Source organism: Marmota monax, unplaced genomic scaffold (genome assembly GCF_021218885.2).
Source record: "Marmota monax isolate L192 unplaced genomic scaffold, Marmota_monax_Labrador192_F-V1.1 WCK01_AAM20220418_F8-fsc00149, whole genome shotgun sequence".
In the NCBI taxonomy this organism is placed as follows: domain Eukaryota; kingdom Metazoa; phylum Chordata; class Mammalia; order Rodentia; family Sciuridae; genus Marmota; species Marmota monax.
The window spans coordinates 1105843-1119996 of record NW_026693170.1 but is presented as its reverse complement, the minus strand read 5'-3'; the positions used below and the strand labels follow the sequence as shown (position 1 = coordinate 1119996).

Genomic DNA, 14154 nt, shown 5'->3' with positions numbered 1-14154 from the left:
CAACCAGGCTGCCTGTGGAAAATTCTGTCCAGAAGTTGAGAGTGTAGGTTTTGGTGGTCCCAGAGAAGTGGGCTCCAGTCCCAGTTTGACCACTCCCTGGGGTAGTCTCTTTCCTCACTATCCTCAGGGGTCACCTCGGCCACTTCCTACTTGGTAACCTAGGAGTGGCGACTTTACACCACTGGGCCTCAGTTTATCGGTCTGCAAAAGAACCTGTAAAAGGAGGATCATAAAAATACCCATCTTGTCATTCAATTCTTAGCCAGGCCAAGGGATCCCAGTAAGGACACTGCTCCTACTCGAGCCCAGACACAGAGGCAGGACACAAGTCACTCTCCAGCTCTAACAAGAGAGGCTGGAGCCAGGCAGGAGACCCTTGCATCACACGCACCTGCCTGGAGGCTCTGGGCTGGGTCCCTGAATCCCAGGTGGCCACTCAGGCCCACCTGTACTGTGCCCCTTTCAGCATTCTCCCCGCAGGCCCCGGGGTTTGACTCCCAGACAGGTCGTGTTATTAAATAACCATGACTTCCCTTCCCCGTTCTTTATTAATCAAAGACACAAGGGTGGCACTCAGCTCTAATGGCCGCGGGGCAGGCAGCCAGGCAGCGACTCCAGCCCACAGCACAGAGATGCCTGCCTGGGCACATCTCCAGCCAGCTCCAAGCCTGTCCTGAGCAGGTGGCCAGACTTGGGGCCACCAGGGGTACCCAGCCAGGGGAGGCCCAAGCCCCCCTACTCCCCAGAGGGTGGCTGTGGCCAGTGCAGTTGTTCTGGGGCCACTTCTAAGTGTCACACCCAATGTGACCAGCAGGTGGGGCCATGATGACAGAAGGCCCCAGAGAGCTATAACTCCCTGGTCCAACCCTGGGGTGTGTATTTAAGTCTCCTCTGTGGGTGGGCCTTGTGCTAGGAAGACAGCAAGCAAGAAAGAAATTTTAAAATGAATAAAGTCTCCTTGAGAGAGACAAACCATACTTGACATGTCACTTGCTGACCCCACCCCCTCAGGAGCTATGTCTTCAAGGAGGAGGGAAAGTTGAAGATGGATCTTGAGGGGCAAGAGCATTGGATGGAGGAAAAACATTTGTTCCTTGGCCAGGCGTGGTGGCGCACACCGACAATCCTAGCAACCGAGGAGGCTGAGGCAGGAGGATCGTAATTTTGAAGCCAGCCTGGACAACTCAGCGAGACCCTGCCTCAAAATAAAATGCAAAAGGGGCTAGAGATGCAGCTCAGTGGATTCAATCCCCAGGACTCTGGTACCCAAAAAATAAAAAGGGGAAATAAAGCAACAGTTGTTCCAGGAGAAGGAGTTAGAAGGCGGTCTGAAAGGTCATGGCCTTTTGGAGAAACCTCAGCAGTGGGTGGTATCGGGCTGTGGCCTCCAAACAGCAAGCTCTTGTGGAGCTTTGCAACTCAGACTGAGGGGCTGTGGGTGGACAGGTAGAAGTCATCAAAACGGCTGGCCTGACGCACAGTGTAACATCCGGGACAGGAATTGGGGTTCTGAAGTAAACGGTTGGGGCCTTGGGCCCAGATGGGAATGATAGATCAAATGCTGGGCCCTGCTCAGAAGGGGACTAGCCCACCTTTGGGGTAACACAAAGGAGTTCAGCTGCCCCCCCATCCCTGCTTTGTGCTCTGGGAGTGATGGGTGGCTTCCTGCTTAGGCCAGGCCAGGTTTGGTGACAAAGGAAGACCCATTCTGATATTTCCTGAGCCATACTTTTTGTGTTTTTGCAAATGAATCCTTTATCATTCATTTCACCCAATATACCAGTACTTGGCCAAGACTGTTGGACAAATTGCTAAACACTCACAATTTATTCCTTCAGTATTGCATTGTTTTTTTATTGTGGTCAGTACCCATAACATAAAAGTTAATAAATTCAGCCATCTGCAACACACCTCTAGTCACCAGTTCAGTGATATGTGGTACGTTCACACTGTTGGCAAGGTCACCACTCTCTAGTTCCAGAACTTTCATCACACTAAGAGGAAACCCCAGACTCATTCACTGGTCCCCTCTATCCATACTTTTTGTTGGTTGGTTTTTGGTTTTGCTTTGGTACCAGGGATTGAACCTTGGGGCTCTTAACCACTGAGCCACGTCCCCAGCCCTTTTTATTTTTATTTTTTTCATTTTGGGACAGCATCCCACTAGGGTGCTTATAGCCTCTGCTAAGTTGCTGAGGCTGGCTTTGAACCTGCCGTCCTCCTGCCTCAGCTTCTCGAGCCACTGGGATTACAGGTGGCTCAGTCCATTTTTTAACTTCTCCCAGATACTCCCTGTTCTTCCCGAATGTGATTTGAAGCACAGTAACAGAAAAAATAAATAAATAAATAAATGTTAGAGCCATGGCACAAGCCCTGCTTTGTCTTCAGGTCACATTTGCCTGGGGACAGTAGCCACGGCAATGATAGTAATGCCTGCTGCGTACTCTATTCCCTGTGCCCAGTCGCTTTCAGAGAGAATCCTTCTCTGGAGCAACCCTATAAACTAAGTTCCAGATTGTGATTGAAAGGGAACCAAGGGAAGCTGTGGCCCCAGCCAGCAAGCTGGGCCCTGGGGGTGGACAAGCAGGCTACTCTACAGGCCAGCTCTACTTTCTCCTTGCTGTGTAACCCTACAGAAGGTGATTGCCCACTGTGAGCCTTGATTGCAGCCTCTCTAGCAAGGCTCTGCTAACAGGCTATTGGGTGGCTGGAGGGAGAGGGTGCGTCTGGCGTGGAGGGGACATTCACTCCATCTTGGCTACTGCTGTCTTCATAGAAGGACATGCTTCTCCCCTGCACCTTTCCCCAGGTGCAGGTTTGCTCTTTCAGCCAGGGGTGAGAGAGAAAGGGGAACAGGGGTTGGCAGGGTGGGGGTGGGGGTAGGAAGCTTCCCGTTCACCCTCCCCCACTCCACTTGCCAACTCACTTCCTTTTGCGCTCACTCCCCAGCACCCTGGATTTCTGGCCTCTCTAGGGGCCAAGGAATGGTCATGAGAAGGTGAAGACAGTCTGGCAGTCACCCCAGCCGAGCCCAGGGCAGGACAGAGACGTGTCTACGCCCCTACACCATGCAGAGCAGCGCCAACTGAGGGTTCGCTGAATGAATGAACGCAGGGGATCTTTGTGAGGGTTCCAAGGACGGACAGATGAGGTCAGGCTCTGTAAGGTGGCAGCTATTTGTTCATGGCTGAGAAATGGGGGACAGGCGCAGGACCTGGGTCTGCATTCTCGGGAGGCTCCTGGGATCCCCAGTTCCCACCCCTTCAGCCACCAGCTTCTCCATCTTTCTCCGGGCCAACCTCCCCCTGAGTTCGAGTGGCACAGGCCACCTAAGCTGTGCAGAGTTCCTCAGATCCTTTCTGTACCTGGCTCAAGTCCAGCAATGTCTCCACCACCTTGCCTTCTTCCCACCTACCCTTGGGGTTCTGGGCCCCCAAATCTGATGGGGGATGGGAAGTTTTCCGAGAATCCCTGGCTCCCACGGGCAGAGAGGGAGTGGCTCTTAGAGTGGCTTAGGAGAGGGCAGGCCGTCCCCTGGGGACTGGAGTGGGCAGCCAGGGCCCCCTTAATGGATGAGCCTGGGAGTGGGAGCCTAACCCAGCAGACCCGAGTGCACAGAAGCCGCTGGGAACGCTTCCACCTCCTAAATATTTACACAGTGAGATGGATGGGGAGCCGGGGCCGGATCGGGCAGCTAGGCCGCTGGCTATTTTGAGAAAACCGTTCTTTTTCTGCTCCAGGATAAACGTCGCCTGCGTCCCCCGGTCTGCTCCCAGAGCCTGTAGCGGTGGCCCTCCAGGAGGACGAATAGCAGCTGGCCCGCCCCGGATTCGGGGCAGAAGGTTCTGACATCCGCAGCATCACCCCGGCCCCCGAGCTCGGTTTTCTGGCTCCTGTCCCCGGAAGAGAGGGCAGGCGATGACAGGGCCGGCTTCGGTGTCAGCAGAGGGAGCAGGCGACCTCGGCTTTGGACGGCGTTCCCACGGTGCTGCCGCTGGACCGCGGCGCAGGAGGCACGGGCGCCACCTGCCCCTCGCCCCAGGCCGACAGCGGCACCCAGCTCCCCTCCTTCCCCTGGAGAGCGGTACCAGGGACCCGGGGGTCCCCCCTCCCTGGGGCGGGCCGGGAGAGCGGGGTCTGCGAGTCGCCGCGGGCGGGCCGGGAGCACAGGCAGCAGAGCCAGAGGCGGAGTCGCTGGAAGACTGTCTTGCGGAAGAGAATGAAGACCCAGGGGTCCAGGATGGGGTTGAAGGCGTTGAAGCGGAAGGCGAGCAGGTCCCCCATCTCGCTGCTGTCCGGCGCGATGGCCTGGGTGAAGCCTCGGATCTGAGGGCAGGGAGGCCGTCAGGGGGCCCAGGGTCCGCCACCTCCCCCCGCCCCCACTTGCTCACCAGCAGGGGTGAGGGAGGGGCGCAAAGGAAGGAAAGAAGATAAGATGGAAACCGAGTCGCTAGAGCATCCGGGGAGCAGAGGAAGGGAAAGCCCCAGAACACCACCTCGGGGAGAGGCTGGCGCAAGGAATGTGGGTCCCCTGGCCCTTGGCAGCCTGGGGGACTCCTCAGCTGGACCCTGAGGTCTAAGGCTCCCCAGAGCACACGCAGAGCTGCGGCAGTGTCTGGCCACACTCATCCTCTGAGTCAAGTCAACCCCAGCCCAGCCCCTTGCATTTTACAGAAAGAGAAACTGAGGTCCAGAAACAGGTGAGATGACCAGGTGTCACCGCCCCTAGTGCTGCTTTTGTGGGAGAGGCTTGGGGGACCCTGTGGGAAACAGGGAAGGGCAGAGAACACAGTGGGGGGCCTGGGCTGGGGGAGGTGGTGGGGGAGACCGTGAGCCTCAGGGATCAGAGCCCAGGGTGGAGACTTGGCTCTGTGTAACTGGGAGCGAGACACTGCCCCTCATCTGTTAAAAGGGTGACAGGACGGGACCTTGGTTTTTCCTGCCAAATGCTTGTGGAAAGGGTGTGTAAGTTCTTGTTGAAGGTTATCTGAGGAATTATCTCTAAGCCACTAAGCATCAGGAGGGCAGAGAGCAAGTGCTCATGAATAGTGAATGCTGCTGTTATTTCAGGATAAGGGAAGGATGGGGGTGCATTTGATGATGGGGGCTCAGGGGGTGTGGGAAAAGAGGACCCAGGGAGACCGGCATTGGAGGAGCCACATGGGGCAGAATTAAGTGAAGAGAAACTTCTCCAGAAAGTTGGAAACCATTTGGCCACAGACTATGCCTCTGTTTGACCTCACCGGAGTCTCTGTTTTCCCATCTGTGAAATGGGTACAGCCATGGGAGGACAGAGCTGGGCACTGCCCCCCATCCCTCACCCTGCACCTCAGCTCCCGGGGACTCACCGTGAGAGGCAGGGAGCACACAGCCATGATGCCTGTCATGAGGGCCAGCAGAATCAGGTGGTCAACCTCGTCTTCGCGTGCCCGGGAGCTGGGGACCAGGGATCCCTGGTGGCGCCTCTGCTGACGGTACATGCGGCAGAGGCTGAGGGTGACAGAGCCATTGCACAGGACAATGGCAGTCACCAGCAGGGCCACAAGGCTGGCATAGGCCAGTGAGAAGGCACAGCCACCGGGCTCTGTGGAGCGCATGCGGATGAAACACCAGCTGCCGGGGCAGTACTGCTGGTGTTGACCCAGGCCCAGCAGGGGCAGGGCGCAGAAGAGGGTGCAGAAGGTGTAGATGGCAGGCAGCGCCAGGCGGGCACAGCGTGGCCCATCCAGCTGGGCGTACAGGTAGGGGTGGCTGAGTGCCAGGCAGCGCTCCACGGCCATGGCGAAGAGGATGAGCGTGGAGGCCAGGCCGAAGAAGGTCATGGCGAAGGCGAAGGCGTCGCAGAGCGCGTGGCCCCCCTGGGCCAGCCCCAGCAGCGAGCTGTTTCGAGCATAGGCCACGAACACGGCTGGGCTCAGGAAGCTCGTGCCCAGCAGGTCTGTCACCGCCAGTCCCGTGACCAACACAGCAAAGGCTGATGGGCGTGACTGTCGCCGGGCCCCTAGGATGGCCAGTGCCAGCCCGTTGCCCACCACACCCGCCACAAACATCAGGGTGCTGGTGGCCGGTCCTACGGAGCCCCGAACGTAAGTGAGGTTCCTGCAGGAATCTGCCATGGCCCGCTGCTGTCCACGAGGGGACCCGGCTGGCTGCAGGGCTCCCAGGGGTGGGAGGTGCAGGGACCCTCGGGTGCCCACCGAGGGCCAGCCGGACCTGCCAATCGACCTTCAGCCCTCCGTGCACCCACTGTGTCTTCTGCGTTTCTCTCCCTGTGTCTTCGCTGGTGTCTGTCTGCCTGTCTGTCTCTATTCTGGTCCTCTCCTTCTCAGTTCTTCCTCTTCTGCCTCCTCAGCCCCTCCGGACCTCAGCAGCCTCAGCCTCTCCTCCCCGCGTGTCTCCAAGTCTGCGTTGATCTGCGGCCTCTCCGCCTCCGCCCTCCCTCCTCTGCTGCTCACCCAGGCTTCTTCATTTCCTCTCTCTGCCCCGCCCTCCCTCCCCTGCCTTCTCCAGAGGCCCCCCCAGCTCCCTGCCGCCTTCCCTGGCTGCACCCCATCCCTCCCCTTGTGCACCCATCTCCTGCCCCTCCCCATCCCCTCTCTGCCACCTGCCACCCCCCCACTTAGACCTCTGCTCTTCTCCCTCTCCTGTGCTCTCCCTCTCTGGCCCCCAACACCACCCAGTCACCCCGTTTGGGCTCCACCAGGGGACCCGGGCAGGATCTGAGGGGTGTAGCCGACCATTTGAGTGGGGAGCTGGGCCACGGCCTGGGCTGTCTTGGGGGGGGCCTCTGGGATCTATTCTGGGCTTCAGGCCCCAGGGTTAGGACATGGCCCAGGAATTGAGAAATGACCAGGAAATTCCTCCCTGATGCAGTGTTTTCCAGACACCACTGAGATTTCTGCTCCCTGGACACAGTTCACTCCTTCCTGAAAACAGGGAAGGAGGGAGCCCAGCCAGAGCCTGGCTCCCGCTCTCGAGCTCAAAGCCCAGGGAGGAGTCCTTTGGTGTTCCACCAAAGGCTCAGGCCCAGGGGACCCCCGTGGCCTATCATCAAGAGGGCATCCTGCTTACCTCCTGCTTCCCACCATGGTACTTCCAGGCCCCAGGCCAAGCTCCAATGACCTTGACCTTCAAGAATAATATTTTGGCCACAGACACATGACCATCCAGGACTCCAACATCCTGGCAACATCTCCCACCCTCCCCAGTGCCACCTCCTTCTGGCCAGTGTGGTCAGCCCACATGTCCCAACTGTCAGCTCAGTGGTCATGGCCTGGCCCCACGGAGCCCATGAGGCAGAGCTTCTCAGACACCCCTCGATTTTCAGGTCTCAGCGTAGAGATCACAAATTCAGAGACTCTTATGCATCACACTAGGGCTCTTGTCCCAATTCAACCCCCTTCTTCCCGTGGGATGGTCCTGAGCAGGGACAGGAAGCTGGTGTGCCTCAGTCTCTTCGTCTGTACAATGGTAACAGCGGTCCCACAGGCCAGTGGTCCACTGTGGCCAGCAGCTCTCCCCAGGTGCATGTGAAGGAAAGAGCCTATGCTGATGTCATCTCAGACCCAAGGCCAAGAAGGTACTCCTGACCCGGGGCTGGACTATGGGCAGCTGCAGCCTCGCACTCTCTGTCCCTGCCCTGGTGACCGCAACCCCTTGCTCCTCCCCCATCTCCTTATCATCCATGCCCAGCTGGCACCCCCGGCTTCCGGCAGGATGGATGCCCAGCTCCAGTCACTCCAGGGATTCCCCAGGGAACACATGGGCCTGCTCTGGGGGTGCCTGTGGGTGGGGCAGGCCTCCTGGCCATGTGGTGCCCCTCGGTGCTCCGGTTCCCAGGCAGAGGGAACTCAGGAAGTTCTATCATATTAATGAGCGATGACGCCTGGCAGCCCATCCTGCCTCAGGCATCAGGGGAGCTGTGAGCCGGAGGTGGGAGCTCTGGTTCCCGGAGCCTTCTCCCTCCCGCCGGCTTCCTGTCCCCACCAGGGTCGTTAAACATTCAAGAAGTGCCCTCTGCTCCCGTGCCAAGGGGGAGGTGGGACAAGCCCCTGCCCTCCTCCAGGCCTCAGTTTCCCCTCCTGAGTTCCTAGGGGCTGCAAGTTCTAGCAAGGCCAGCATCTGTTCTGTGCTCCTGCATCAGAGGTTGGGGTGGGGACAGAGCTGTAATTCCTTCCTAAGGAGGCACTGGGGGTCCCTGCCAGGGCTGCACATACCTACATGCTCTACATGGGACGCCCTGCCATGTGCCTGGCTGTGGCCCAGCCAGGGCTCACAGGGTTCTTCTCCTGCCCCGGAGCCACGGGTTGAGGGGTCACCCGTCAGCACTATGGGAGAAGTGGCTTCTGGGCCCAGGGGAGCCAGGCAAGGGACTGCCCCGGGAGGGTGAGTCAGCAGCCAGCCACTCTCCACCCCCTGCTAGCAACAGACGTGGCCTCCCTAAGGGACCCCAGGCAGCAGCAGGCAGAAGAGGAAGGACAAAAGAGGACAGGGCACCCAAAGGGGAGGGAGACGGGGACCCAGGAGAGGGTGGGTGCACGCAGGACCTGGACTGGGATTCTGTGTGGGATTTGAAGGGCTTACGTGACCTAGGTGAGCATTTGTGTCAGCGTGGTGATTGTGCACATGTGTGTGTGTGCATGTGTGAGACTCTGAGTCTGCAGGACTTGTGTGGCTGTATCTCCGTGACAGGGCCAGTTTCTGTGTTGTGTATGGTGCATGTGTTGTGACCACACGGGACTCTAGGTGTACCTGTGTATGAAGGTGTTCTTTGCTATGTGCATGGATGGGGCTGGGTGTGTTTGTGTGTGTGAAGATGTGTGTGTGCAAGCTCATGTATATTTTTGCAGACATGGTTGTGTCTCCATGGTGCATTGCCACAGTGTGTGCCCTTGTGGGTGAGGCCAATCTGGAAGCATGTGGTGGGTCTATTTGCACATGTGTGTGGGGGGGTGCTCACTTATATTTTGTTTTATTTTGGATACTATGGATTGAACCTGGGGGTGCTCAAACACTGAGCCACATCCCCAGCCCTTTTTATTTTTAATTTAGAGACAGGGTCTTGCTGAGTTGCTTAGGGCCTCACTCAGCTGCTGAGGCTGGCCTCCCACTTGTGATCCTCCTGCCTCAGCCTCCTGAGCCACTAGGATTACAGGCATGCACCACCACACCCTGCTCGCTCATTTCTTCATGGCTGTGTCTGTCAGGGTGTGTCTGCATGTGGCAGGGGAGACCTGGGGAGACCTGGGCTGTGGAGGGAGACCGGGTTTTGAAGTTATCTCCACTGCTCACCATCTGCCATGTGACCCTAAGAAGCCCACTTCCTCCCGGCAAAGCCTTGGTGTTCATTAATGGCTGCCCTGAGCTTATCGAGGTATTGTGTGATAAGAGACATGTCACCCCACCTGCCTCTCAGGAACCCCTTAAATCCCTGCTGGTGTTATTACTCACTCAGCAATCCTCTTAGACGTGGGCTCAGAGGCGCCATTCAGTGGGGAACAGGGAGCGCGTATCCCCAGGCACACAGAGCCTTCAGCTGAGTGCCCGACCCAGCCAGGCCTCCCATCTGGGAGGGAGCTGCCGCAGCAGGTCAGGAACGGAGCTGTGACAGCCTCAGCCAGCACCTGGCCCCCATTGGGTCTAGGTGGCTGCAGACCTGCCAGCGGGCTTCCTGGGCCCATCCTCTCCTGCCTCCCTGGTTTTGTCCCCCTGGGCCTGGTCCTGGAGGAAGTCACCCCACCTCATGCTCAACACATAAGTTCCACCAGCTGCTCATGGCGCCCAGCCACAGTGCCCTCTCTTTGCTGGGTCAGGCACATGCTGCAGGGCAGGCCGCGTGCCCACGCTCAGAGGCCATGTTCCTCTGCCCATTGCCCTCAGCCGCAAAGGGGCCCTCGCGGTCTGCCCCTGCTGCAAGGGCTCTGCCTGTCCCCTGCCTGCCCTGGGTTTGCCTGGGTAGGGCCCCCATCCTCCAGGCCCCTGGGCACCCCAACTTTCTCCAGAACAGTCCTCCACCAGATCGCCCAGCCCCACTGGCCAGGGGACCTCACCACTTGGAGCCTCGTCTCCATTCCGCAAAATGGGGCTGAACCAAGCCGCGCTGCGGGCCCTTATGAGGATTAAGTGGGGCTTAAAAGGACGTCAGTAAGAGATGGTGAGGGACGACTTCGGTCTTCTCCCCACAGGCCCCTCCCCAGGACAGGCACTGCTCTGAGCTCCTGGGCTGGGGACAGCTGCAGGGGGCACAGGGAAGACAGCCCGGGCCAGGGGAACGGGAGGGGACTGCTGCGAGCAAGTACTACTTGGGTGGCCACATCTCCCTCTTGGCCTGGCTGTGACCCCAGTCAGGGCCTGGTCCCAGAGCTTACCTCACAGCTGGGGTGACAGGAAAGAGCAGCGGCCCCCAGAGCTGGTGCTGCTTGCAGAGTTGTAAGGCTAATAAAATTAACTGGGTCTGTGCTCCTGGGCACTGGTCACCAGAGGGCCTGCCCCGTCCCTTCTAGCTTCTGGCTTCTCCTCCCTCCCAGCCTCCCTCCCTCCCGTGGACATCTGCTGGTCCCCTCTGTGCCCACCTCCTGCCCGCCTCTGTCCCCAGGCTCCAGCCAGCCCACCCCTCTTGCTTCCCTGTGATTCCCCCAGACCAGCAAGGCGGGGGAGGAAGGATGCCCACAGCTCCCAGATCCCAGGGCAGGAAGGTCTGCATCCCAGCAGTCTCGTCTCAAGGAATCCCTGCACGCCCGAGTGCCAAGACCCAGAATCCCAGCCAGACAAGGGGTGGGCAGAGCCCCAGGACCCTGGCCCCACAGCATTGGAAGAGTCTGGAATCTGGCCTTCAGAATTCATGGGCTCCTGGATCCCTCCACATTTCGGGTTCTAACTGCAAGAGTGCTGTGTCAGAGAAATTCCGCAATCCTGGCTCTGTCCCTTTCAGCATCCTTCCTCCCCCAACCCCCCACCCCCCAGCTCATCCTTGGCTCTCTCCTGGTCCCCCTTCTCCCCCGGGGCTCCCACAGACATGATGCAACCAGGCCGGAGCCAGCTGAGAGGTGGGGGGCAGGAGGGAGATGTAATTACAGCCTCTCCTGCCTCCATTCTACAGGAAGCTCAGAGTTGGGGCCCAGGGGACCCTAATCCAATGTGAATAATGGAGCATTTGCCAGAAGGTCCCCCTGGGAAGAGAGCACACTGAGCCACCAGCAGCCAGATCCAGGATCCAGCCTCCACCTGCCAGAGCTAAGGAGCACCAGACTCAGCCTGAGAGGGGCGGGGCTTGCCTACCCAAACCCTCAGGCCAATAAGGTGAATTGATTGACACACCCAGGCTCCCCCAGGGCCTTGTCCTCCAGTTTCAGTGAAAAACCAACATTCACTTTTCATCTCACTCAAAGAAGCCCAGCAGAGCCTTCATGAAGAATGTTCCTCGGCTTCCTTAGCTGGGGGACAGTGGGGCATGGTGGGGACTTTGGTGGGAAAGCCCAAACCCTTTCCATAGCCTGTGAGTCAGCAGACCTCACAATTCCATAGAAGCCGGAAATGCAGATGTTTATGAGAAATCTCTCTATTTTCCAATTTGGCAACCAAGTCAAGAATGTAATTAAACCTCACATAGGGTAAGAGGAGAGAGAGAGGAAAAGTAAACTGCAAGCTATGTATGTCCTGAGGGCCTCCAGTGTGTGTAGTGGGAACCAGGGCCACTGCCAGTCACGCCTCTCCTCAGAATTTAATCTGTTTCCCACAGTTTGGGGGACTGGGGCCAGGGCCCTGCACCTTAGGCAAGTGCTCAGCCACTCAACTCCCCCAGCTCTGAGGCAGGATTGCTGAGTGAAGAACGCACTCCTTACTTGTCCCCTCCCCTTTCCTCTAGACTCACTGCTCTCTGTGCAGGTCCCAAGTTTTATTTCCACCAAGTCCCAGGCCAAGTGTCTCCTCCTCCAGGAAGCCCTTCCTGACCTTCAAGTTCAGCGAGGTGCTACTTCTGAGTTCCTAAATCTCAGCCCCACCCAATCTGCACACCGTCTGGGGCAGGTCTGTCTCTTCCACGGGACTGAGCTACAGAAGAGCAGGACCAGGGCTGTCTCAATTACAGCCACATCTTCAATATCACCAAGCACAGACGGGGCTGGTCACAGAACAGGTAAGCAGGTGACAGGGAGCCAAATATGGGGAAAAAGGGGGGAGGTGGAGTGATTCCTGGGATGAGCCCCAGGCTCCTAGGAGCAAGGCCAATGGAGTGGCACCAGGAGCCCAGAGCCCACAGTCGTCCTGGCCCCATTATCTCCAAGCCCGGCGACTGTGAGTAAGGGACTTCCTTAGGCTCAGTTTTCTCATTTGGAAAATGGGTATTATGCAAGTAGTCAGCTGCTCTGTGGGGCTGTTAGGACAATGAAATAAGTGCACGATCGTTTGGGGGATCCGTGGAAGGAAGAGCACGAGGTGCTCCTTTTCTCCGAGGCGTGGTGGGGTTGTCCTCACTCAACATCCACTCAGCCCCCACTCTTCTCCCATTCAGAAGGAATAAGAAGGGACGCAGGTCCCCAGGGCCGCGCCAACCTCAGCGCGTGTCTCGGGTTCCTCGAAAGCACAGGCAACACCACGGTCACCAAGTTTATTGGATTCATACTTGGGCGAGGGGAGGGTAAACTCTCGGGAGAACTTAGAGCAGGACGCAAAAGAGGCGCTTGTCGCGGAAGGGATTTTCGGCGGCAGGTACAGGTGTCACCAGCGGGTCATCTTTGGCGTGCGTCTCACAGAAAGCCAGGAGCTCAGCCGCCGCCTGCGACACCTGCAGGTGCCCAGGCAGAGTTGTTGCCGCCCCGCCCTCGCGACTCCGCCCCTTGGAGCCCCACAAACCCCGCCCCTCCAACAAGGCCCCGCCCCTTGGCCAAGCCCCACCCTCTAGTCCCGCCTCTTTCCTAAGGGGATCCTCCCACTGTGCCTCTGGGCCCCGCCCCCAACATGGCCCGAGCGGACCCCAGCCCCAGAGCCCCCGCCCGACCCGGCACCTTCATGCGGTCGATGTTCACCTCCAGCTTCAGCTGTTCCACCGTCTTGCGGGCCTCAGCGATCTTGGCCATGTTGTTGGACATGGCTGCAGCAGGGAACGGGTTAAATGCCAGGGAGGAGTGGGGTGCGGCTGGGAGACCACTGGGTTCCCAGGTGAGGGGTGATGGGGGAGGGACCCAGTAACAGGGGTGTGGGTAAAAGGGCGCGCGAATAGGGTGCCAGAGCCAGGTAGAGGAAGGGATGGTGGCCTGGAGGAGAGGGACCAGAGGAGGATGGAGGGATGCACAGATAGGGGTATCTAGAGGCCGGCGGGAAGAAAGGGGGTGAAGCAAGGAAGAGGGAGAGACGCACAGATGGGAGGCTGGGAGGCAGGTGGAGGGAGGGCCAGAAGGACAGGGACACAGGTGCTGGATCAGGATCTAGGGATCCAGGTGTCCTTACCCCCCGGGGATAGAGCATGAGCCTGGGAGGGGGGGGGGGCTCCCCAGGCCAATTAGTGGTGGCTCCAGGGAGAACTGCGAATTAAGATCACGGCGGGAGGGGAGCAGAGGGGGCCTCATTAGGGCTTTGGCAGCAGCTGCCCCCTTTGCCACCCTCAGGGAGCCCCACCCCCACCCCTGGCCACCTCAAAGGCTCCTCTGCTCATTAGCAGCCAGAGGAGAGGGCTGGGGAGCCCAACCCAGCCAGACAAGAGGGAGGCAGAATGGAAGGGGATAGGGACAAATGGAGGGGCCAAGGGCAGGACAGAGGAAAGGCAGCACGGGGAAAACAAGGAGATGAGGAGAGAGAGCTGGAGAGATGGGGAGGAATGGAGAGACGAGAAGAAGGCAAACAGGGACAGGTGGAAAGAGAGAGGGGACAGAGTGACGCAAGAGAGAAAGGCACAGTGGAGACAGGGACAAAGGGCAGAGGCAGAGGGACGGAGAAGAAAAGGGACCCAGATAGAGAGAAATGAAGGGACTGGGGAGAGGTGGAGCAGGGAAAGAGTAAAGATGGGGTGGATGGAGGGACGGCAGAGAGGCGCCGTGGGGAGGCTGGGTGAGAGGTCACTCATCCATTCACTCCCAGGCAGACAGTGGCCTCGAGCCAGCTGTGGAGACCAGGACCCAGCCTCCTACCTGTTGCTGCTCAGGGCCGGGTCGGAGAGTGGAG

General features: G+C 58.7%; 2 protein-coding genes across 2 annotated transcripts; both read right to left on the bottom strand.

Annotated features, from left to right (window-relative positions):
- Positions 1 to 264: 264 nt before the first annotated feature.
- Positions 265 to 6423, bottom strand: Ptgir (prostaglandin I2 receptor). Its single transcript, XM_046455867.2, has 2 exons — positions 5349 to 6423; positions 265 to 4326 (listed from the first exon to the last, which is right to left on the bottom strand). The coding sequence occupies exons 1-2, from the start codon at positions 6114 to 6116 to the stop codon at positions 3940 to 3942; spliced, it is 1155 nt and encodes a 384-aa protein (XP_046311823.1). The 5' UTR covers positions 6117 to 6423; the 3' UTR covers positions 265 to 3939.
- A 6167-nt stretch (positions 6424 to 12590) lies between these two features.
- Gng8 (G protein subunit gamma 8) lies at positions 12591 to 14154 on the bottom strand. Its single transcript, XM_046455818.2, has 3 exons — positions 14121 to 14154; positions 13002 to 13087; positions 12591 to 12781 (listed from the first exon to the last, which is right to left on the bottom strand). Exons 2-3 carry the CDS (start codon positions 13083 to 13085, stop codon positions 12653 to 12655), a joined length of 213 nt encoding a protein of 70 aa, XP_046311774.1. The 5' UTR covers positions 13086 to 13087; positions 14121 to 14154; the 3' UTR covers positions 12591 to 12652.